This window comes from Podarcis liolepis (assembly GCF_965112155.1).
Source record: "Podarcis liolepis genome assembly, chromosome: 2".
NCBI lineage: Eukaryota > Metazoa > Chordata > Lepidosauria > Squamata > Lacertidae > Podarcis > Podarcis liolepis.
This window is the reverse complement of record NC_139555.1, coordinates 24,548,276-24,572,989: the sequence shown is the minus strand read 5'-3', so window position 1 is coordinate 24,572,989 and position 24,714 is coordinate 24,548,276. Positions and strand designations below refer to the sequence as shown.

At 43.7% G+C, this 24,714-nt stretch overlaps 1 protein-coding gene across 13 annotated transcripts in view; it reads right to left on the bottom strand.

Moving 5' to 3' along the window:
• ARSG (arylsulfatase G) overlaps positions 1–24,714 on the bottom strand; it is a 115,531-nt gene that overhangs the window by 69,898 nt on the left and 20,919 nt on the right. For 6 of the 13 annotated variants that reach the window (XR_014522601.1, XR_014522602.1, XR_014522603.1 and 3 more), the window contains exons 2-7: positions 15,855–16,010; positions 8,268–8,376; positions 6,602–6,966; positions 3,410–3,597; positions 1,833–1,880; positions 615–726 (exon numbers count right to left, since the gene is read on the bottom strand). Coding sequence is in view for 7 of the 13 variants with exons in the window: in XM_083490139.1 (XP_083346265.1) it covers positions 615–726; positions 1,833–1,880; positions 3,410–3,597; positions 6,602–6,831 (578 nt within the window). In the remaining 6 variants the exon portion in view is untranslated. Of the gene's footprint in view, positions 1–614; positions 727–1,832; positions 1,881–3,409; positions 3,598–6,601; positions 6,967–8,267; positions 8,377–10,095; positions 10,496–10,601; positions 11,453–12,912; positions 13,000–14,597; positions 14,685–15,854; positions 16,011–24,714 lie in introns of those variants that run through there. The other 7 variants (XR_014522605.1, XM_083490136.1, XR_014522604.1 and 4 more) reach the window with 5 other exon arrangements.

Below are 24,714 nucleotides of genomic sequence, written 5' to 3'. Positions count from 1 at the left end.
TCAAACATTATCATTCAGCCGGTTGTGCTCTATATGTTGCAACTATTGCATCTGCGTAACAAGGTATTGTATTTGTTTTGAGTCTATAATAATAGTCCAGAAGAAGCCTGGTTTTCACTTTCTTTTTCTACCTCTTTGTTCTGGTGCAGTGTTCTGCGTGCTTAGTGTTAAAGTTTAGTATTATAAGTTATTGTACGTTTAAGTTAAGTCTGCCGCAACTGGATTTCTTATGGACAGGGCCAATCCTGAATGCATTGGATTTGCGACCATTATGCTCATTTGCCTTCAGCAGCAGTAAAGCTCTGCTGGATGAAATACAACTGCCTCTGAGAATCCTGCAACGTGTATAAGTTTTTACTCTGCTAACTATACGTTGGAGTGCTGCTCCAGATCAATACTGAGTAGAATTTCATGACATGATTTGGCCAAAATGACCCTGTCCATACACAAAAGGCAGATTTACAAGAGCCTTTGGCAGGCACCTCTGATTACCTAACATGGGGGACAAACAAGAGGGGATGGCTCTCTGTCATGCCCCAGTTGTGAATTTCCCAGCAGAATCTGGCTCCTACTGAGTTCCGGAAGCCTGTCTGCAAGGACACCAGGAATCATACCTCATTGCTGCAGTGTGCCCGGGGCAAGCTGGGCAAGGAGGGAGGTTATAGCCCGGTGTGTCAGTGCAGCCCATATCATGGCTATAGGGTATCCCCAGGTAGTAATCAAAACCTGGAATTAAAGCCACAGTATTAGAATATGCAAGACCACTTTGTTGTGACCAGAAAACAATTTTGGGTTGTTTCTAAGGAAACAGGTTTATACTGTTGGTTGTATAAAGTCCATCTGCAACCACTGCAGTTATAAGAAGTGTTGCGACCAGCAAAACAGCTGTCCCAAGTTCCACTGCTGACAATTCAACCTATGCAGGCAAATATCTGAACTTCCCCCGGAAAAATCCGCTCTTTAAAGTTGAATCGGAACAAACATCAATTCGTGTTTTCCGTGTTTGGCGTTTGCTCCGACTGAGCTTTAAAGAGCAGGTTTTCACAGGGAAAGCTCTGGAGCGAAAAGAAAAAGGAATTTAAAAAGAAGGAAGGGGCCTATTAAGCCTTAACTGCAGATAGCATCAGTACAGAGAAGGGAGTTTGCTCCAGGAAGGGATCATGCAACCTAGTCTTGATGTCTTCACTGTGATTGGGAGATTAGACTCCAAGGGTTTGTTCTTACTGAGGCAGTAAATCTGAGTAATGATTTAAGGGCAGGGGCTGACCTAATCAAATGCTTCTCTATACAAAACCTCGCCCTAGCCATAGAAAACTAGCATTTCAAGAAGAGAGTTTTCATCTTGACACGTTATATAATAATACTTTATTATTTATACCCCGCCCATCTGGCTGGGTTTCCCCAGCCACTCTGGGCGGCTTCCAACCAAATATTAAAAACAATACAGCGTCAGACATTAAAAACTTCCCTAAACAGGGCCGCCTTCAGTTGTCTTTAAAAAGTAAAATAGTTGTTTATTGCCTTGACATCTGGTGGGAGGGCATTCCACAGGGCGGGCACCACTACCGAGAAGGCCCTCTGCCTGGTTCCCTGTAACCTCACTTCTCGCAGTGAGGGAACCGCCAGAAGGCCCTCAGCAAGGGACCTCAGTGTCCGGGCTGGATGAAATTTAATAATAATTTAGGAGGGCTTGACACTGAGGGCATGCACTGGTACAAAGAAACACCCAAGCATGTGAGCTCACATCTAAAGTTTCAAGTCTTGAGCAAGAACCAGGCCTAAATCTGCAGTGGACGTTCGGATTTCAAGATGGGGTAGGGGGGAACACTTACCACGAAAGTTGGGATGATAAAGGCCATTGTGTCCCAAGTGCCATTTCCCTGCAAGGAAGCAATTGCCAGAAGAACAATATTAGCAACTCATATGTACCAGTGACTAGAGAGAGTACTTAATGCTTTTTATCTGAGATGTGGTAAACAGGGCTGTGCAAAGAGGTGACCAGTGGGATTAGGCCATCAAACTCGAGGAGCCTTCAGGTAGCCCCTTCTATGAACACCAAGATGCAGACATAGCGAGCTCTTAAAAGCTATTTCTTTCTGGCCAATTAATAGCATCCCTCAAGGGAGAGGACACAAGGACCTAGTCAGGAAATTCCCAGCCATCATTCGTGAAGTAGAGGAGAATTTCCTGCACATTCAGTTGCCAGTGTATGACCCAGATCTGTGATTATTATGCCTCCCTTTCACGGAAGAGTGGAAAGCAAAAGGTATGTTTCTCTTCCACCAGTGATGCATGATTAATATGATAGCAGCAGCATCCCAGATGCTCCCCCATAGTCTCACGCAAGGGGTGCCTGAAATTCACATGCCATTATTTGTTCGTGGATTTTATATTTCACCTTCTCTTGCAAAGGGCCTCACTGCAGATTACCATAATCATCAAAACAAATGCAACGTAAAAGAAGTAAAAAAAAACTACCCTCAAACCAGCAATAAAACACAAAGATTAAAAGCAGAAAAAACAGCATTGTGTGGTATTCAACTAAATAAATGTGTGAGCCAAATGTCTTGCACATGGGCAACAGGACTTTCCCATGTCTTTCCCCCCATGTGTGCTGACCCCCAAAATCTGCTCTGAAGGATTGGGGGGGACACCCAGATTCAGGGCGTGGGGAGTCCCATTGTGCAAGTCTAAATTGTTCCACCCACGCAATAAACTACTTTGCGCTACTTTAAATAAAGCCCATTATGTGGCTTTTAAAATACCCATTAAAATAGAGAACAGATGGGGTTTGGCTGACATGCTCAAAAGGCAATAGAGATTTACCAGGCAAACATTTTTAACAAGCAAACGTTTTTAGATAGTTCCATAGGTTGGGTGTCCCCGCAGAAAAGGCCCTCTTTCTGGCAAAAGGTGGGGGAACCCAAAGAACAGCCTCTGAAGATCACAATTTCGCCCATGGTGAACCCTAACAATGTAACCAGAAATGCTGCTTTTATTGACAATGCAAGATACTATGCCAATGGTGTTTAGTATCAGCCGAATGTGGAATTGATGTGGCCAACAGACTGTGAGCAAGGAAATCCCTGGTTCACATCTCACCGCTGCCATGAACTTCAGAGGTAGCTTTGGACAACTCTCTCTCTCTCTCTCTCTTCTCTGCCTGAGTCTCACATCTACATTATGGATGTACTTCTGCTAATCTCTTTACAGGATTTTTGTACAGAGATGATTTGTGGGAAGGACTTTGAACACTCAAAAAGCATGGGGAAATATGCAGAGTTGTGCTATTTATAATATAATTTAGCAGAAATATAGGTATAGATACACAGATATGTAGATACGTATAAAAACAACAACCCTTTATACAAAACCAGGTTAATTTTCTATTGGAGGTCAGTTAAATTACCTATCGCAGCAGTGAGGTAGCCAGCTTCCTTCAGAACATCTCCCAAGGTTGTCTCGTTCAACGGGAGGCCGGCCACCGAGGTGACAGCAAAATTGTGGGTCACTCCATTGCGAAGGCCAAGGCGGCCTGTAAGCAGAGAAGCTCGTGATGGGGAACAGGTGGATGCTGCTGAATGGAAATCAATAAATCTAGAGGAGGCAAAAAAAGAAGAGAGGTTCCAACTATTATTTACCATTTATTGTGCTTCCTTTTTCTTGAAAGAATTCACTCTGATCGAGTCAAGTTTAATGCAGGTTTTCTTAATGGTGGCCTCAACGACACTCCAATCCTAATCTCTGTGCGTCCCCACCCCCTTCTTGGTCCGCTTTCCTCTTTATAAAACACTTTGAACTCTCAGATCCATTTGTGACACAGCAAATGCTAGTAAAAGTGTTCTTTCTGGTGGAAAGCAATGCCTCTCTCCCTGGCTACTCTGGTTAGAGTTACAGATAGGTAGCCAAAACAGAGAAACCAGTAGGAGAACACTTCAATCTCCCAGGACATTCTATACAAGATCTCAAAGTAGCTGTTTTACTACAAAGGAATTTCAGAAATAGACTGGAAAGAGAAGCTGCTGAATTGCAACTCATTACCAAACTTAAAACCATGGAGAGACCTGGTCTGAACAAAGACATTGGATTCTTATCTCATTATACATGACTAAGCCATTTTTCACCTTCTCACCCCTTGCCTTTTCCTGTAAGACCTATTGCAGTCGTTAAGAGTCGTCAACAGGCTCATCTCAGCTATCTGCCAATCACCCATTCCCACCACCCTTCTGAGTAATACCCCTCCCCACCTTCTCACTATATAGAAGGATCTGGCAACTTCTGTTTCAGTGTATCTGAAGAAGTGTGCATGCACACGAAAGCTTATACCAAGAACTAACTTAGTTGGTCTTTAAGGTGCTACTGGAAGGAATTTTTTTATTTTTACTCTGGTTAGAGGTTCAGGTCTCTGCGCCTCCAAGTCCATTGCTAAGAAGTCTGATCTTTATCCCCACATCCTTTGCCATGGTTACATTGTGGGGAAAATAAAGCCATTTCTGACTGCCTAGAAGCAACAAGCTCAGCTCCCAACCCCATCTTGGGTGTCCTCTATAGGTAAGGAAAAGGTCTAGCAGTTGTTACACACGCATGAAAGTATTTGTGCCCACAGAATTAGCAAAACTACTAACTTGGCAGGGAGGACACTAGAGAGCAAACAGAATTCGTTGATGATACGAATGCTGATGCTATCACAAAAGGAGAGATCTATAAAATTGTCCCAACGCTCTGACATCTCCAGCCAGGCTGGAGTTATCTAACCTCTCCCAGGAACATCATTCCCTAAGCAGGCTGGATCAAAATGTAGTTGCTTTTCTTTCGGAGCATCATGCTCTTAACTATGGACTGAGATGCGCACTGTCCAAAAACCAGCATACATGTCATGGGGGTTTAAGATTGGAGATGTGGCTTTTAATACAGCTAAGGCAGGGGTCAGCAACCTTTTTCAGCCGTGGGCCGGTCCACCGTCCCTCAGACCATGTGGGGGGCAAAATGAACAAATTCCTAAGCCCCACAAATAACCCAGAGATGCATTTTAAATAAAAGGACACATTCTACTTATGTAAAAACACGCTGATTCCTGGACCGTCCGCGGGCCAGATTGAGAAGGCAATTGGGCCGCATCCGGTTCACAGGCCTTAGGTTGCCTACCCCTGAGCTAAGGGGCAATTGATACCAGCTTTTGAAGAATTTGACAGTGTTAGAGGCCTGAGGAGTCTAAAAGGATCAAAAAAACATAGGCCTGATGTTCCTGGAGGCTAGAATCAACTCATGGGCAGTCAAGTCTTTGGCAACACCTGAAGATTTTGTGTTGTGTTCACGTTCAGCTCTGAGGCAAGAATTTATCAGCTGGTGTGGCGTTTTAAAAACCCAAACAGAAACAAGAGTGGTGTGAATCAATCACCTCCAAGATGGATGCCGTGGTATAAAAACGGAACAGCAAACAGAGGTTCTAATCACTGTTGTTATCTTAGCTCCCTGGACTGACAATTTGCCTGGGCAGGTTTTATAAGTCAGCGCTGACGTCTGTTGAGGAAGTTTTTATGAACTTTGCCCATCCCGAAGAAGACGCAACCTTTCATTATCAGGGAGAATCTTTGAACTAATCTTTGTTTTACAGGCCCTGAGGTTACAGAGGCACATTTTGAAAACGTGACAGGGAAAGGTAGAAATGAAAAGTGGGTTCTCTGGGTTTTGGAAAGCTTTCTGTGATTAGCGTTAATATCACAAGGACATTCCTCCAAGAAGCTCAAGATGGTATACATGGTTCTTCCCCCTTGTCATTTAATCCCCACAACAACCCCGTGAGGTAGGTTAGGCTGAGAGGCAGTGACTGAGCCCAAGGTCACTCGCTGAGCTTCATGGCTGAGAGGGGATTTGAACTCTGCTCTCCCAAATCCTAGTCTGACACTCAAACCACGATGCCATATAGACTGCGAGTTTACATAGACAACAGCATTGATAACCAAGGGTTCTGGGGAGGCTGGGGAAGCTAATACAATGTTGAAAGTCATCCACCGTACAGATGGACTGGAAAATGATAGTGATTATGCTGGCTGGCCTCACGGAAATAAACAGAAATGTTAATAGTGAACAGCACAGCCTGTCCCACCAAAACTGGTTGCTCCGTTTTACTTTATGTACCGTATATTTCCACGATGTTTTTTTGCAAAAACAAAAGGTCAAAAATTGGGGGTTGTCTTATACACAGATGGTCAATGCACAGGGGTTGGGGCTCTGGTGTGGGCGGCGCGGGCTTGGGTTCTGGTGTGAGTAGCCTGGGCTTGGGTTCAAGCTCTGGCATGGGCAGTCCAGGCTCGGGTTTGGGTTCTAGCAGGATTTCTTAATTTTGGGTTAAAAAAATAGGGGTTGTCTTATACATGGTGGCATCTTATACACGAAAAATATGGCAATTTGATTGTGTTGATATCTGAATTGGCTTGTTGTCCTCTTCCCTCACCATCCCTTTTCCATCACATTTTTAAAAGTGCAGGTCTGAGGACAGGGTCTGCATGACTTTTTAATCTTTGTGCAGTGCCTACGGTAGCTTCCACCCTTTTTACGAACAGCAACAATAGTGGATGCTAAGCGTTGGTTTGAACCTTACCGCATGCCTTCCATTGCTATCTTATCCAAGTGAGGCGTGTCTTTTCTCAGGTTCCAGTTGGCCCCAAGATCTCCCCATCCAATATCATCTGCTAAAATTATTATGAAATTGGGTTTTTTGTAGCCTGATCTTTCCCCACTCGCAGAGACAAGTGGGTGTTGATAGTAGAAGAGTCCCAGGAAGCAGCTGGCCAGCACCAAGAATAGCCCCTTCAGAAGCAGAACTTCCATTGTATCAGAAATGTTCCACTAGGAAATGTCTCATGGATGCTAGCAAGTTAGCTAAAAGTATGCTCTTATAACTCCGTTCGTGCTTTCTTCACAGGCGATGTAAGAATTTCACATCATCAGAAACATATGCACCATCTGCAAAAAAAAAGAGGAAATTATAAATAAAGATGAGAGGGAGGAAAACCCAGAGGCAATAGCAGCACACATAATATTTATATGGAGTGGGCCTCGGCCTATACCAAGCCTCTAGGTGATGGCCTGACTTGATGACGGTGGAAAACTCTGACAACATGGAGGGGAAGTTGCTGGAACCCACCAGAATTTTGCTAAAGCTTCCAGGGAAATCCAGCCCCACATCTATGGGAAGCAGAATCCCAAATTCATTAACAGACTCCAGTTTTCAGACAATTCTACAGCAAGCCTGCTTCAACAGTCTTTGCAAGGTAGAAAGAAGTATGAGTACTCTTTGGACACTGAAGTCCAACCCCAGAAAAAAGTTAAGGCATGCTGTATTTTTCCGTGTATAAGACTATACTTTCCCCTAGTTTTTTTAAAGTTTAAAATTGTGGCTCGTCTTATACACGGAATGTTTAAAATATTTATTTCTTAATTTTGGGCTCAAAAATAGGGGTTGTCTTATATATGGGGGCATCTTATACACAGAAAAATACAGTACTTAAGCCATATTGAAATCAACGGGTAGGTTGGTCACACAACTAACAAGTTCGCTCCTTCTATGAATGCTTCCTTGAAGAAAACTCTCTGTGTTCAAGGGGCATGTTCAGAAGCAAGTGTTCAGGATAGCACTCTGAAGGTCCCTAGATTCCACACAACTGAAGTACAACTGTCTCTAGAGCAGACCCAGCTGCCAAAACATTATTCACCTACTTATTTCCCCAATAGTCTCAGTAGATGAGGGTTCAGGTTTGGGTGAGGCGAGGGGCATCATTGGCACTCTTGACAGCTTCATGCAGAGCAGAGTTCAGGCCTCCACCACAAGAGCAGATCTCAAATTTTGCTTCAGGCATAATCATCCTCACACTGAGCCTTAACCAGAAGTTGCACCTCCTTCTGAGTAGCTAGCTCGGCTTTCCTTGAGCTAAGCCTCCTTGTTTAAAAGGAGCCCAGCTTGCTATATCAGTCATCAATTCTGAAGGAGGTGGTGGGGAGACGCTGGCACGATGGGGTCCTTCAGCCCAGGTATTTCTGGTTTAGTATAAATACCCTGATAGTTATTCTTTCTGTCACTCCAAACCTCCAGTGATATCCCTTTAAATCAGGCATAGGCAAACTTGGCCCTCCAAATGTTTTGAGACTACAATTCCCATCATCCCTGACCACTGGTCCTGTTAGCTAGGGATCATGGGAGTTGCAGGCCAAAAACAGCTGGAGGGCCGAGTTTGCCTATGCCTGCTTTAAATCCACAAAATTCTCACCTTGGCATCTTAAATTGATGTCTGTTTTTCTTCTGTGTATCTCAACCCGCATTAGATGACTTCTGAATTTGATCTGGAGAAGGGAGAACTTCTGACATACCTAGTTTGCCTGTACCAGAAGACAAAATTAAATAAAAACAAAATTTCCATTGGAGCGGGGGTGGGGGGGTGGAAGACACATTTTTGCTTTGGCAGAAATCGGAACTGTCATTTTCAAATGCACAGCTGAGTTAATTTTATGAGTGTTTTCACACATATGTAAGGCAAGGTTAAAAGAAGACAACAGTATGCTTGCACACAGAAACAAAAACACAAGAGCAGCAGCATCTGTTCTTCCTAACCACCACCATGCATAGATCTTTTTAAAATAAAAATAAAAATATAGTTTTATTAATTTCCAATATACAGACACCCCCCCCCCATTTATGCATTCAGTATGTACGCAACTGTGTGTATACGCATTGTGCCGAACCTGGAAGTGAATTAAGAATCGCTAAAACAGCCCCAGAAGAGGCGTAAAGCTGTCAGAAAACGCGCAAAAACAGAACTTTGCAATCCCACAGGCCTTCACAATTGCAATCCCAAGAGGCCTTGCACCAACCGTTGAGACCTGTGGAGAGTTGGAATTTGAAAGAGGAGTTTGAGAGAGAGGAATTGTGCTGGAGTTTGGAGGTTTTGGAGGTGTTTTTTGAGTCGTTCTTTGAGATGGCACCTAAATGCACAGCCTCTTTAACTTCCTCAGGTGATGACAAACCCAAGAGGCAGCGAGTGGTACCCACGCTGGAGGAGGAATTGGAAGTGCTAGACTGCTGACAGTATAGCTTGAGCATGTGTGCTGTGGCACACGTTTGGTAGGAATTGTCAGTACAGTGGTATCTCGGGTTATTTACTTAATTCATTCCGGAGGTCCGTTCTTAACTTGAAACTGTTCTTAACCTGAAGCACCACTTTAGCTAATGGGCCCTCCTGCTGCCGCTGCCGTGTGATTTCTGTTCTCATCCTGAAGCAAAGTTCTTAACCTGAGGTACTATTTCTGGATTAGTGGAGTCTGTAACCTGAAGCGTATGTAACCTGAAGCGTATGTAACCCGAGGTACCACTGTATATCAGTCCTCCATTGCTGGGTGTGTGATGGTTACATCACACGTCCATATTTACTTTCTAGGTTTGGAAAAGCCTGAGAATGGAAGGTAGCCTTATCTCTTCCGCTCTGTTGTGTTTTTGTACTTTTTACTTTCTATTCTCTCTCGGAGTTGAAGGGAGAGGACGCCATGATCGTTTGTCCTGTAAATATTGCTGAATAAAAGCTTAGAATGAGCACACAATTCTCCAATTCGTTTCTGCTGATCTCTGCTGAGTGTGTGTGCGCACAGGCATCTGCTATGTGAAGCTGGAGCGTCCCGGGACTGTTGATTTATGGACGTCCCAGAGCTGTGCAACACCAGGAAGACTCCCAGAGAGGTTTCGTCTCATCTTGGGGGCTGCAAGACCCCCCCCCCGGCGTATCCTGACAAGAATGAGTCCAGCATATGTGCCGTTAAAGTACAAGAGAAGAAAATCCGGGCATCGGAGGCAGCGAGTGCCTGTATACCCACAACTGCCAAGGTCCCCAGGCACGTGCAGGATGAGGCCCTGTTGAAGGCATGTGAGGCACTGAACCAATGACTAGAAGACATGAACCGCCAGCATATCCCCACTGATGGCAGCACCTTGCGCAAGAAGACACTCAGACTGTATGTGCACTTCAGGCAGCCTGAGAAGGAGTTCTGAGCTAGTTCTGGCTGGCTGACCCACTTCAAACAATGCTTCGGTTTGAAGAACATTGGCACCTGTGTTGAAACTGCATCTATGGACCATGAGGCTGCCCAAAAATGCCTTGACCAACTGAAGAGGCAGAAGCGCCAGCTGCCCATCATCATGTTCCTCCGCAAGACACCATCAGCTCCACCAAGTGAGTCTCACCCACAGCCAAGCACTTTGGGGGTACCGGTCCGCCCTGCTTGTCATTGTTTGCAAATTGTGCTTCAGCAATGAGGAAGGCTGAGTGCCTCCATTGCCACCATTCCTACCCATCCGGTAGGGCTGCTGGTTTGTAAAAGGGTCTTTTTTTCTGGGGTTCCCAGAGGTTTTAGTCTGCAGGGTTTTTCAACGGGTGCTTCAATTAAACACAATTTCACCTATGCGCACAGTGCCTCGGAAGGTAACCCCCACCTATATGGGTGGGTGATGCTGTAGAAGAGAAAAAGATACAAAAACAAAATCCTAATTTGCCACCCACGCGTAGAAATCCTTACTGTAAAAACACATTCATGCCTGAACTCTCAATTATACTTACTAGGTTTTGAAGGTTACCAGAGTAGCAATTTTGTCTAGATCTGCAATATGATCAAGATAGGACATGCAAAGGACACGTCATAAAGGAGTCAGGGTTCTCTGTGCAGACAAACGCAGAAGGCAGACAAGCGCAAGGATTTAAGAGGATTAAATGTACAAGGACATATTAAGGGGTCTTCGCTGCAAATAGTAGCTTGCTCCTGCTTGCTTGTGGGATCCCAACTTAACCATCGCTCGATTTAGGCAGGGTCTGAAGTGAGCTGCAATATATTACTGGTGCCATAAGGTATGGCAGCTGGCCTTTGCAGAGGTCAACTACAAAATGAAAGGCACACAAGCGCATTCGAAAAAGATTACTTTATCAGGGAGCATTATGATTTTACTATATGTGTTAATAAACAAAAACCTAACCTATCCTCTCCTTCCCACCATGTAAGACTTTGTAACTCATGATAATTCTATGCTGGTGTGCATTGTTCGGGCTACTTTCTTCTAATTTTGCTAACTTGAACAAAAATTATGAATGACCTGAAAGGAATTTTTTTTTGGTCATGATCTTTTCTCTTGTCCTGTCATAGCTCAGCAAATGATGTTCAGCTTTCGTTTGTCACATAAATGTATTGTGAAACTCGGGGAATATTGTTTGGATATGGACAGTCTTTCTTTTTCTCCTCTGTGCCTTTTTTGTTGTAATGCCTGTTTCATATGTATATGTATATGTGTTTGTGTGTGTGCACTGCAGTGAAAAAAAGAGTGTTAGAAATCGGGACAGAAGCGCTTGGATTGTAACCTGTAAAACTCGTTCAATAAACCAAGCATCTGAATGCAGCTTCTGTGCAGTATGGGCTGAAAAAGAACTTGCAGATTGTTTTAAGAATTTTAAGGTCTCAAGTGTAGAATAAATATTCATAAATGCACAAATATCTAAATATATGAACCATGCGTCTGAAATAGTATGTGAGAGCAATCCTGAAGCCATTTTGACTCTCCCAATGAACTCAAATATTCCTCTGCAGTAAGGGAGGCAAACAGGGAAAGCCTTCCCATTGTCTTTTTGCTTGAAAATCCTGTCTTAAGGGCATATTTGTGTATGAATAGGGTGAGCCAGTGACCTGGATTCAGGAACTAAAGTATTAACCATCACAAAAGAATGGCCAGACTGCCCAGGTAATGCAATCAGTGACCATTGCCAGGTATCCGGGCAGGCAGGATTTCTGCTGTAGACTGCCTTCTTTTGTGATGTATGTATGTATGTATGTTTTGAGATGGTGGTCTTGGGCTACAGGGTGGGCAATTTCAAAAGTCTATAAAAGGGCTTGTACACCATCGTTTAGGGTTCTCCCTCCTGAGTGTGGTGAGTGGGGACCATGTTGCAACAGTTCCTTTAATAAAGATCAGGCTTACTAGCCGTTTTGCTTCTCAATATTCAGTCATACCTCGGGTTAAACGTGCTTCAGGTTGAGTGTTTTCAGATTACACTCTGTGGTGACCTGGAAGTAATGAAGTGCGTTACTTCCGGGTTTCGCCACTCGCACAGATGCTCAAAATGACGTCATACACATGCGTGGAAGCGGCAAATTGCGAGCCACGCAGACGCGGGTTGTGTTTGCTTCAGGATGCGAACAGGGCTCCGGAACGGATCCCGTTCGCATCCAGAGGTACCACTGTACTCTGGTTGGCCTCTGTTATTTTCTCCTATTGCTAGGACTCTATACGGGCTCTGGAATACCCCATAAGGGAAAGGGAGCAGTTTCTCTTATAACACAGATCAAAAACAGTACCCACAGTTAGAACTGCCAAGAAGTATAAACAAAACAAAATAAAAATTCATTCCAGTAGCACCTTAGAGACCAACTAAGTTTGTTATTGGTATGAGCTTTCGTGTACATGAAGTGTGCATGCACACAAAACAAAAGCTCATACCAATAACAAACTTAGTTGGTCTCTAAAGGTGCTACTGGAAGGAATTTTTTTGTTTGTTTGTTTCAACTATGGCAGACCAACACAGCTACCTACCTGCGCCAAGAAGCATGCTACTTGTACCCCTGGCCATTTTGGCTTTTGTCACAAAGGGCTCTGCCATCCTATCAAAACCATGGAACAGTAAATTGTATCCCCGGGATGCAATCATAGAATCAAAGAATTGTAGAGCTGGAGGGGTCCCCCAAAGGTCATCCAGCCCAAGCCCCTGCACTGTGGGAAATTATATTGGGACCAGCAGATCAGCCAGTGTTATAACTAAATGAGCATACACAGGGCATGAAAAAGCTGACGACTACAAAGTCAGAGCTGAAATTTTACAAGATGCCAACCTTCTGATCTTCTGAGAAACTGGACAAAACTGACTCAGTTTCCAGGTCTGAAAGCTAGTTGTTCGCAGTCATCAGCACCAGCCTAATCTGAAATGGCAGAATGAATGTTATCAGGGGAGGGCACTTGAAAAGTAGAAAGAACCAGCTTGAATAGCAAGGAGTACGAGACATTGTCAGTATAAGCAGTCACTAGAGGTGGGTGGAATGGGCTGGTTGAGTCCTGCTAAGACCAGTATTATGACAGATGTTTCCAGTTGTGTATCAATGACCTTGGGGAAAGAATGTGCAGCTGAAGATACAAAATTGGTAGGTCATTCCATGCGACCAAGGGGTGGGGGGGCAGAAAAAGAGTGACCTAGTTAAATGAGGGGCATGAGTAAATACTTGAATAAACAAAACAAAACAAAGCCCTGTGATAGCAAGAGGGGGAAAGGAAGAAAAGCCAAGAAGCACCCGCTGCAAGCCAAGAATTCAGAGGCGGACTGTTCTCAAACCTCCCAGACTCAAGTTCACTGTCAAAGGCCAAACTTAATGAATGAATGTGTGTGTGTAACGATTGGAGATAACAACTGTGGTTAAATAAAAGACAGAAAGGGCATCTGTACATGAGATTCCCCCTGTCATTCAATATTTTAGTAAAACGCAATAACTGGTTATTCAATTTGATAATGGTTAATATATTAAACATATCTCCAAGCAGTGTCCGGAAAACTGAAGCAACAACAGACAAACAAAATATTACAAAAATACACAGGTTGCATATAAAAACGTTACATTAATACCAAGTTACACGCGTGCGTGTGCTCACACACACACACACACACACACACATATATAAAGTAATATCAGTTCATTTTCCTTCTGACACATCCTCAGCATTATCAAAAGGCCCCCAAAAAAGATTGCTTGGCAGGCTCTCCTCTCTTTGACTGATGAGCCTAAGTCAGTCTGAACTTCTGGCAAAGGGCTCTGTTTACTCTTAGAAAGCAAGCATTTCTCATGTGGCTTGCAAAACAGCAAACACTTCTCTCTCTTTTTGAAGGGGACACTGTGCTCTACCTATTTTAAAGGGCAAGAGAGACGCATGGCCTGAACTTCTGGTTTAATGTTTGAGAAAGCTAAAACAAAGGTTGTGACGTCTTTGGAAGTACCTTGGAACAGGTAGCCTGAGAGCCCTATCTGCATCAGAAATGATTACTGTAAAGCAGGGATCGGCAAACTTTTTCAGCAGGGGGCCGGACCACTGTCCCTCAGACCTTGTGGGGGGCTGGACTATATTTTGAAAAAAAGAAGAATGAATTCCTAGGCCCCACAAATAACCCAGAGATGCATTTTAAATAAAAGGATACATTCTACTCATGTAAAAGCACCAGGCAGGTCCCACAAATAACCCAGAGATGCATTTTAAATAAAAGGACACATTCTACACATGTAAAAACACGCTGATTCCCAGACCAGATTTAGAAGGTGATTGGGCCGGATCCGGCCCCCGGGCCTTAGTTTGCCTACCTATGCTTTAAAAGTCTTCCTCTCCTCCCATCCTGTCCAGGAATCATTGAATTGTAGAGTTGGAAGGGACCAATCTAGTCCAACTCCCTGCAATGTAGGAATCTCAGCTAAAGCATCCATGACAGATGGCCACCCAACCTTTGCTTAAAAACTTCCAGTGAAGGAGAGACCACGACGTTCCAAGGGAGTACATTCTGCTGTCAAATGAACAGCTTGACCCCCTTTTCACCAATCCTTTCTCTTCTTCTATTTTCCTTCATGTCTTTGGCTTAAAAAACAAAACAAAACCACGCTGTGTCTTACCAATTTACAAATTCTAGTTGGAAAAAATTCCAGTGTCCAGTCTACAATTGTATCCCAATCATTGCTGCCCTAGACAGGATCTTAAAAAGAAGCAGAGACATCACCTTGCCAACAAAAGTCTGTATAGTTAAAGCTATGGTGTTCCCAGTAGTGATGTACGGAAGTGAGAGCGGGACCATCAAGAAGGCTGATCACCGAAAAATTGATGTTTTTGAATTATGGTGCTGGAGGAGACTCTTGAGAGTCCCATGGACTGCAAGAAGATCAAACCTATCCATTCTGAAGGAAATCAGCCCTGAGTGCTCACTGGAAGGACAGATCCTGAAGCTGAGGCTCCAATACTTTGGCCACCTCATGAGAAGAGAAGACTCCCTGGAAAAGACCCTGATGTTGGGAAAGATGGAGGGCACAAGGAGAAGGGGATGACAGAGAACGAGATGGTTGGACAGTGTTCTCGAAGCTACCAGCATGAGTTTGACTAAACTGCAGGAGGCAGTGGAAGACAGGAGTGCCTGGCGTGCTCTGGTCCATGGGGTCACGAAGAGTCAGACACGACTAAACAACATTGCTGCCCCTAGTGGGCTATAAGGTAAAGGTACCCCTGCCCGTACGGGCCAGTCTTGACAGACTCTAGGGTTGTGCGCCCATCTCACTTAAGAGGCCAGGGGCCAGCGCTGCCCGCAGACATTTCCGGGTCACGTGGCCAGTGTTGACAAAGCTGCATCTGGAGAGCCAGCGCAGCACACGGAAACGCCGTTTACCTTCCCGCCAGTAAGCGGTCCCTATTTATCTACTTGCACCCGGGGGTGCTTTCGAACTGCTAGGTTGGCAGGCGCTGGGACCGAGCAACGGGAGCGCACCCCGCCGCGGGTATTCGAACCGCCGACCTTTCGAATGGCAAGCCCTAGGCGCTGAGGCTTTTACCCACAGTGCCACCCACGTCCCCTAGCGCATACGGCATCCTAAATCAACCTCTTCAATACTGACAGCAATACCTGGTTATAACCAGGATTAGACTTGGTATACTTATTTGTACAACATTACTCTTGTTTATAAAACCCAATAAAAAAATAAAAAATAACCAGGATTAGAATACTGCTGTGTTAAGAGAAGTATGCTTACGGCATTACCTTCAAAGGAAGACTGGTTGATGGAAATCATGGAAGACGCAGAGATGGCAAAACTGGCGGCACTGATAAGAGACACAAGTTTAGAATCTTTCAAGGAGGACTGGGAAACTCTTCTGGTAACTTTCCATAGGCTAAGTTCACAGCAGGGCTTGAAGTCTAAGAAGAAAAATAGCAGAACATAGTAAGAAATCTGTTAAAAAGAATGAAACCGGATAGGATGGAATTCTTAAAATATAACTGCGATTATAAACACTGGGTGTGAGTGAGTCATTAATATTGTAGAATAGGATTATAACCGTTGAGTGGCATGGTATAACTTTGAATATTGAAATAAAATAAAGTAATAAAAGGGAAAGAAAGGCAGCGAAGACTTAAAGAGTATGTGGGAAATGCTTGGTAAAATATCAAATGCTCAGTAGTTGGGGGAAAATAAGGAGCATGAGCAGTTTCCTGTAATCAGGGAAAGGGCTTCAGCGGAAGCAAGAGAACAGTAGCAGAGTGTTTACAGATCACAGAATTCCACTATTCAGGGCAATTTGTGTTTCTTTTGTGTAGGAGTTTGCTTTCCAGCCTTGACGCAGTATATACAGTATGGTCCTGTCCACAGCACTGGCAAGTGTCTCTCTTAAGACTGTATGAATGGATGGGTTGATTCATTAGGAAGTTGTGAATCAGTTTCCCCAGGAAAAGAAATATTTTAAAAGTAAAGAATGGGAATTAGCTCAGCACTGTAGAAATAAGGTGGTGATAAGTTTATCATCTTCTCTTCCATGAGCTTCCGTGGGTGAAAGCTACTTTCATGACTCATGAAGGGGGCAGATACTCTCTTTTTCAAACTAGTTCCCAGGCATGGATGCAAACCTTAACTTGCCGAGTAAGTGCTGAGTCATCATGTAATCCAATTTGCTTGGTATAGCTACGTGTATGAGTCACCGACCAGCCAAAACTGGGATTTCTTGGAATCGCAACACTAAAACAAACATGTAACACTGCTACGTTACCTTCTGATACACTTGATTTGTGCCTCTTACAGAAACACACACCCTCCCTCTGAAGGGCTTAGGAACTATGTGCCTCAGGTCATCTTTGGAGGAGGGTCTAGAGACAGACCTGCCAACTGCCAGACTTGTTCTCTGCAATTCACGGAGAACTCACGAGGACTTGCACATAAACTTTAACTCCTAGCCAATTGTATCAATGGTACACGGTACCACTTCTTAGGAAATTCTACCACAGCAGACTGGAAATGTCTACTGTAAATCAACTACATACAGTCATACCTCGGGTTACAGACACTTCAGGTTGTGTTTTATCGGGTTATGGACCCGCCGAAACCCAGAAGTACTGGAACAGGTTACTTCTGGGTTTCGGGGGTCGCACATGCGCAGAAGTGCTAAATTGCGCATGCGTAGAAGCACCAAATTGCAACCCGCGCATGCGCAGACGCACCGTTGCGGGTTGCCAACGTGCATCCCGCACGGATCACATTCGCAACCCGAGCATCCACTGTACAGTGGTACCTTGGGTTAAGAACTTAATTCGTTCCAGAGGTCTGTTCTTAACCTGAAACTGTTCTTAACCTGAGACACCACTTTAGCTAATGGGGCCTCCCGCTGCTGCCAGGGCGCTATTTCTGTTCTCATCATGAGGTAGAGTTCTTAATCTGAGGTACTATTTCTGGGTTAGCAGAGTCTGTAATCTGAAGCGTCTGTAACCCGAGGTACCACTGTATTGGAAATGTTGCAACATCACTCACACTGTCGCTTTCTGCAGAACTGAACTGTAAGGAGATAAAGTTGGAACTGCCCTGTTGTCTGGAAGAAAGTGGCGATATATGGACTTGCTGAACATTAACCAGCAGGGAACAGCTTTAGTTAAACAAAACAAAACAATAAAATTCAATTTCCTAACCTTTAATCCATTACAAGGGCAAACTGAACACTAGAAAACAGACACAAAGGGTAATAAAATGGCTTTTTATAGATCTGTGCTTTTTTTAACATTATTATTTATAGGGGAGGAGAACAGCCTTGAAAGCCAGCTGCAGAGATACCATATTTCTCTGTGTATAACACGACCCCATGTATAACACGACCCCTACTTTTGGGAGCCCCAAATTTAGAAATTGTTATTGTTGTTGAGCTTTTTGGGAGCGATCCCCTGCTCAATCCCTCATGTCTCAGCACAGCCTTGCCTCACCAGCCATCTCCTGGACCTGTGTGCCTTGCCAACTCACCCAATACTTACCATATAAATCTGTGTATAAGACGACCTCCAATCTTTGACTAAAAAATTGGGAGGAATTCATTGTCTTGTACACGGAAAGAATACGGTATTTAAAATCTTTGACGCTCTTGTAAATATCCAAGACAGCACTAGCACAGACTTCAATTGAACATAAAATTGGGAGAAGTCTGGATTACAGTGATTTGGTTGAGGACTTGACTTCCAAGAAGGAAGTTCATTTCATTGAATAGGATGGACTCTTGCCTATACTGTTATTTATCAGTAAACTGTCACCAATTTACCATATGTCATACAATTAGCTTTTTAAGGAGGGTTTCTTCTTTTCTGCTTCTGTTTACATAAGAGCATCACATATGAAGACAATGCCTTTTTTTCCCTTCTGCTATGATCTGTATTCATGTATTTACGGTGTGGTGTTGATAACGTGTATTAAGTAATATTCTTCGCTCCAGTTGTAACAAACATTGACCGCAATGATGCATTTATTCACACATTCATTGCAGCTTTATGTACAGAATTAAGTGAAAAAGTGAAATTGTATGTGCTTCCATACATTTAAGGGGCCCCAAGTGACTCTTTTGCCCAAGAGCCCCCAAACCCAACCCCCCCCAAAAAACCCTCTGCCTGGGCTATAAGGCAGGTCTATGTCTGGATCCTCCTTTTCTGGAAGTGGATATAAAGATAAAAGCCAAGAGAAAATTTATCATTATATGGATGCCCTGCTAAGACTAATTTAAAAAAAACAACAACTTTCAAATGTAAAAATAATAATAATAATAAAATTTTATTTACACCCTGCCCTTCCCGGTTCAGAAAACCGCGCTCAGGGTGGCTAACAACAAATTTAAAACACTTAACTGATGCAACAAAAACAGCATAAAATACAGTATAAAACGTGAATAACAATAAATTCAGAATTCAAAAATCAATTTAGGAGGAAAATCCATCCAATAAACATTAGATGATCACCAGGGCTAGTTAAATAGTTAAAATAAATAGTTAAAGGCCTGATTACAAGAACAGCAAAAGAAATGTGCCTGTTTCTAAAATCCTAACAGCTTCTCTTTGTTTTACAATTACTTCCTAATTATTTGCCCCCTGTGTATCATCAGAAAGAAGGCATGCTATGCTTAAGCACTACTTTTCATCCTGTACAATTATTGTATTTTACACTACATTTTTATTCCATGGGATCAAGGTTGAGAAAGATTTGCCGCCCAAGGAAAACCGAAATTTTCTGCTGCACTCCACCCCCAGTTTCTCACCCTGCCCTGAACTATACAACAAATGCACATTAAACCTTCACAATTGCCTGGAATACTTCCTTCCGCCTGTTGGTTCTGATATTATTTTCATCCTGCACTTTGCAACTGTGCCTATGCCCTGGGTGGGCAGCCAATGGGAGACCAAGGGCCCCACATTCTATCCCCAGGAATGCAAGGGATATCACCCAATGAACCGCCAAGCTGCTTCTGGGCTTCCCCTCGAAGAATTTGGGCAGCAGCTGTTTCACCAAGACATTTTTACATAGCTTGAAGGAAGCAGCCCGGATCTTTTTGGAAACCAGAGCGTTTCCCTACTTAGCCTCAATGGCCGGTGAAATCTAAGGTTATATACTGCAGCTTGGTAAAGTTAGTTATTAGCTTATGCTGGAAAAATATAAGACAGCACCTTAGCAGGGGGGATGAGCAACTTCTCCAAAGTTATTCCTCTGGGGGAGGAGTTTAAGCCCTTATAAATATCCAAGCTTATTTGCTTAAAAAGAGTTGGGTATAGAGGCATCTTCCTTGTTCTCCCCTCATCACCCTCCTTGAAACTGTGGAGCCGAAGAGCCATCCACTGTCATTGTCTCTGTAGAGGCATTTAGCTGGTCCTCCAGCCCTGAGGACAGCGGTTTCTGCAACACTGGCAACGGGGTAAGTATACTCTCATTTTGCTTTTCATTTAAAAGCCAAGGGAGAAATCTGGTTTGTACAGAGTATTTCAAGGAGGACGTGTCTCCCAGAGTGAAGCTCTGCATGATTCTCCTTGGATTCTGGTCGGATCTGTTTTAAAACAAGAGACCTAAGAAACTCAGCTTCCATTAGAAGAACAACAGCAGGTACCTATCTGTGCACAGATAAATATATATGGAGATAAGGTGGCAATTTTAGGATTCGTATCTACAAAAGGGAGATATAGAACTGGGAGAATTCAACTGCTGTTCCAGTTCCTCTTTGGGGACATTTCAGCGGCAAACAATGCACTTTTGGTCTCGCCAGAGTGGCGCATGTTCTAGTTATCTCCCGCTTGGATTACTGCAATGCGCTATACTTGGGCCTATCTTTGAAGGTGACTCAGAAACGACAACTAATCCAGAATGCGGCAGCTAGACTGGTGACTGGGAGTGGCCTCCAAGACCATATAACACCAGTCCTAAAGGATCTCCACTGGTTCCCCGTACGTTTCCAAGCACATTTCAAAGTGTTGGTGCTGACCTTTAAAGGCCTCGAGATATGGTTCAACTTCAACTCTGACCGCTGGCCATGTTGGCTGGGGGCTGATGGGAGTTGGGATTGTGATAACGTTTGGTGCGTCAAGATTCTGAGATAACTGAGCAAGTAAGAGAGGGATGGCTGCATTCTACCTCCCCGCTCCTCTCTCCACTTTGGTCGTTTGGTGCTAGGAACCCCTGTGAGCAGCTGGATCAAATAACAGAACTTAGACGAGTTGGAAGGGATTGAGGACTGAGGAACACTCCCAAGCTCCCTACACCAGCCTTCCTGTTGAGAGTTGAAATAAGTAGTGAAGTGCTATCCTTCCCAACAGACTGCCGTGCCAATATTTGAGAGGTAGAAGCCAAAGACAAAGGAAGTAAGACCAAAATACAGCTTCAAAATGAACCAGGAAGTCTCACCTACATTGCTATGAGAAGGGATTACTTGGGCCATTTTGGGGTACTGATGCCCATGTAACTCTTAAAGTTCTCTATAGCTGGGGTGGGGAACCTCAGACCCTTGGGTCAGGCTACCAACCAAAGTTAAATGGAGTTTCTTGCAAGGTGAAATTAGTAGTAGGCTTATCTCATGTCCTGTGAAATCATAATTCCTACACCTCAGTAGGGCTTCCGGGACAGATCTTAAGAGTACAGGCAGATTAGTAAGGATGCAGGCAGTTCTTCAAGTAACATAGCAGAATCATAGACCACAGTATTGCTTGTGTGATATTTGCACAATTTATTCTGCTCTTAGCAAACTTGGTGAGAATGAAATTTTCTGGGCTGCAGAAGTTTCCTCGTCAAAGGCGTCCTTACAATTTTTTTTTTTTAAGTTCTCCCTTGATTAAGCAAAGCAAAAATTTGCTTTGCAATGTGTTTGATCAGCATGGCAGCGTGTCAAGTTTCCACCAAGTTTCCACCAATAGGGTTTAATTTTACCATTCAAGGATGAATGAAGTTATTACCCCTTACTACAGGAGGGCACAAAGTCAAGAGTTCAAATACAAAAAAGCAGCAATGATAAAAACTACAGGGCTCAGGAATCCAGTGCTTTAAATGGCAATGGGATTATGTTCACGCATATGAGCATGTACATTTGCGTGTGTTTGGGAGAGCAGAAACTGGTAAAATAAAAACAAGCCTGACCAGAGCTTGCTCTTCAAGCAGCCCAGCTGCACATGCTTCAGAGAAGGACGTTAAGAAATTCAGTGAGTGAACGCAGGAACAAAAAAACATATACAGCGTCATCCTTTTTGTTTGAAATGTAAATAAGTTATCAGGCCAAAAGGTGTTCTCTTCCAGAGGCTGAATAAACATCAGAAATCAGCCTTTGATTTTTTTTTTTTTAATGTAGCCCTGAGAGAGCCAGGAGTTGAGGAAATGAAATCAATTTTCTGTACCGCCAGAGTCTCCATTGTGACAGGTCATAGCCTTTCAAAAGCTGGCATCTTGCAGACGCATATTACTCACAACACTATTTCTCAGTGAGGCTGCAGGCAAGGTAGGAAAGCACCAATATCAGCATCTCTTAGGAGCCAGGTCAAAACATTTTGCCCCCACTAGGATTTTTAATTAGGAGTGCAATTTAACTGATTAATTGTGCACTAGTGGGACTTGTGTTGGCTCCAGCTAGTGCAACGATTTAGTTGACTCAAGTTCTAAGTTTATCGTCTTCAGAGGTCCCTTCTCTATATTGTCCTCTACATCTGAGTAGTAGACAGGCAAGCAGTGACCAAACAAAGCCTTTTTAGTAATTGTGGCACACCCACTAAAAACAACAACAAAAAACACCTCCCACAACCATGGAGGCTTGCCTGAAGCCAAGTTTGTGGGCATTTTATAACTTTTAATCACTTTGTTTTTATGGTAACTGCTGCTGCCCTGCTGTGTTTTAAATGTATATTATACTGATAGTTTTATTCTTTTAGCATATTTATAAGCAACTCTGGAAGGGCAATGCCTATTTATTGTTAAGTTTGTTTTGTTTTGGTATTGGTAAGGTTTTCAGCTGTGCGAGAACAGAGCATAGATATTCTGGCTGACCACCTTGCTTTTTTAAGCTAAGGATGGTCCAGAATGGTTATTAGTTCCTTTCAATTACTTAATAGTTAAAAGGCATTTGTAACAATTGGAAATACAGTTTTAACACCGAAAACAAGCTAATCCTCCAGAGCTGCGACCCCTACTCACATCCTATTGCAAGCCCCACTGAGTTACTCCAGTCTGTGGAAATATAACTGCAGCCTTATGTTTTGCTACAGAAATTGCAATGAAAATACTGGTTTGCTGTTTAACATCCCAATAGGTACAGTGTAACTATTGATTTCAATTGAATATTTCACAGACCTTTAGCCTTCTGTGTTTCACTGCAAGTAAGCCCCTTTGATATAAGAAGGATTTGCTTCCAAAGGGCCCTTGAACAAACATATCAGAGCTCATTTCATAGAACTATGCTACCTTTGTTTTTTAATGTGCAGCTAACAGAACGTCATTATGAATATTGCTTTGTTTTCTGCATGGGATTTTACATACTGGTGTAAAAAAAATAATTCAGTATAAACCAAATTATGGGGGTGGGGTGGGGGGAAAACCTTAACAAAAATCACTCCAGCAATCACCTTTTTAAAATCCACTGAAAAAATGTCACTTTTTAAAAACAGAGCTGAGATCTATGGGCCATTGAAAAAAACCACACTAATCATTTGAATGTTTCTTGCTCTAAAGAAACCCCTGAAATTATTTTAAACAAAGGCAGATTTACCTGCACACTGCTTTTTAAAAAGGGGCTAGTTTTCAACTGGATTTAACATAACGCTAAAGAAAAGTTAACCCTCTCCTGCTGCAGTTCTACATCCATTACAAAAATAAGAAAAATCAATACTGTGATTAATCTGGGCCATTAGTCTAGTTTTGACTTACATCTTAACCCTTTCCACAGTAAAGACACGTAAGTTAGGAGCTGGTATTAGGAATTTAACTTCATTTAAAAAAAACACCACAAAAACCTCACAGGGGTCATTCATGAGCAGAGATGGCAAATATTTCTGAAAATCCTGCTAAAGCTTTATTTGTTCCAAAGCCATAAAAGAAAATGAATTAAAAACAAAACAAAAACATTCCTACATTCAAAAGACTTTGCTGGCAGAACCGAAGGTTCAAAGTGAAGACTGCAAAACTGCTGACTCCAAGGGGGTAGGCGCACACACGCAAAGGACACTGCCAGGAAGGATGCCCCCCGGCATTGCACAGAGCGCTTTGCAAAGCACCGCCAGCCAGCCCAACTGAGTCACCAGCATTCCCCAATGCAACAAGGAGAGCTCAGCTTCCGGGAGATTACGAGTCTCTAGTGTGTGCACACACAGCAACAGCCAGACACACACCCAAACTGGCAGAAACCTGTTCTGCCCGGATCGGCTCGAGCAGCAGCAGCTGCAGCGGCACGAGCTCGAACCTGGGAAAGTGGAACGCGCTCGCGCCGCCGCCGCCAAAGCAGGGCGCCCGCGCTCGTGCCCGACAGAGCGCCGCCGGGCAATGCAGCCGCTAGGAGGCGCTCGCCGGGTCCCGCGCGTAATACAGTTGTCATTGATGGGGGCAGATTTTTTTTAATAAAAAAACAAAACAAAAAATTGCTGGGAGAAAGGGGGGGCGCGCGCGCGCACAAAAAGTTCATTATGCACTACATAAGTCCTGTAGCCCCTTAGGGTAGCAATCTAGCAATTGGTTTCCTTTGAAGCCCCACCCCAAGGAAGCTGTGGGTTTGCAATTCCTTTATACCGGACTTGCTCGGCACTGGAGTCGGAAACGTCTTGCGGAGCTGCAAGAAAGCCCATTATGAAATTCTCCCCATAGATTTGAAACTGCGGGGGATCAGAACTGCGTTTTGTTGTCACTTAAGCAGCGAGCGACTCCGCATTAATTCCTTAGGGAAGCGCTCACGTCGGGGCTGCGGCACGGGCAGCATCCGTCGAGGATGCTCGGCGGATCTAACTCTCATCCAGGGCTTGCTCTCAATAGGAAAGCATAGGGATGAACAAGAAGCCCATCCTTGCTCTCCCTAGTGCCAATAAGGAGCGCACGGAGCGGCTCCCAAGTCCCGACCCTCCAGATACAAGATGTACACGCGCGCACATTCTTAGG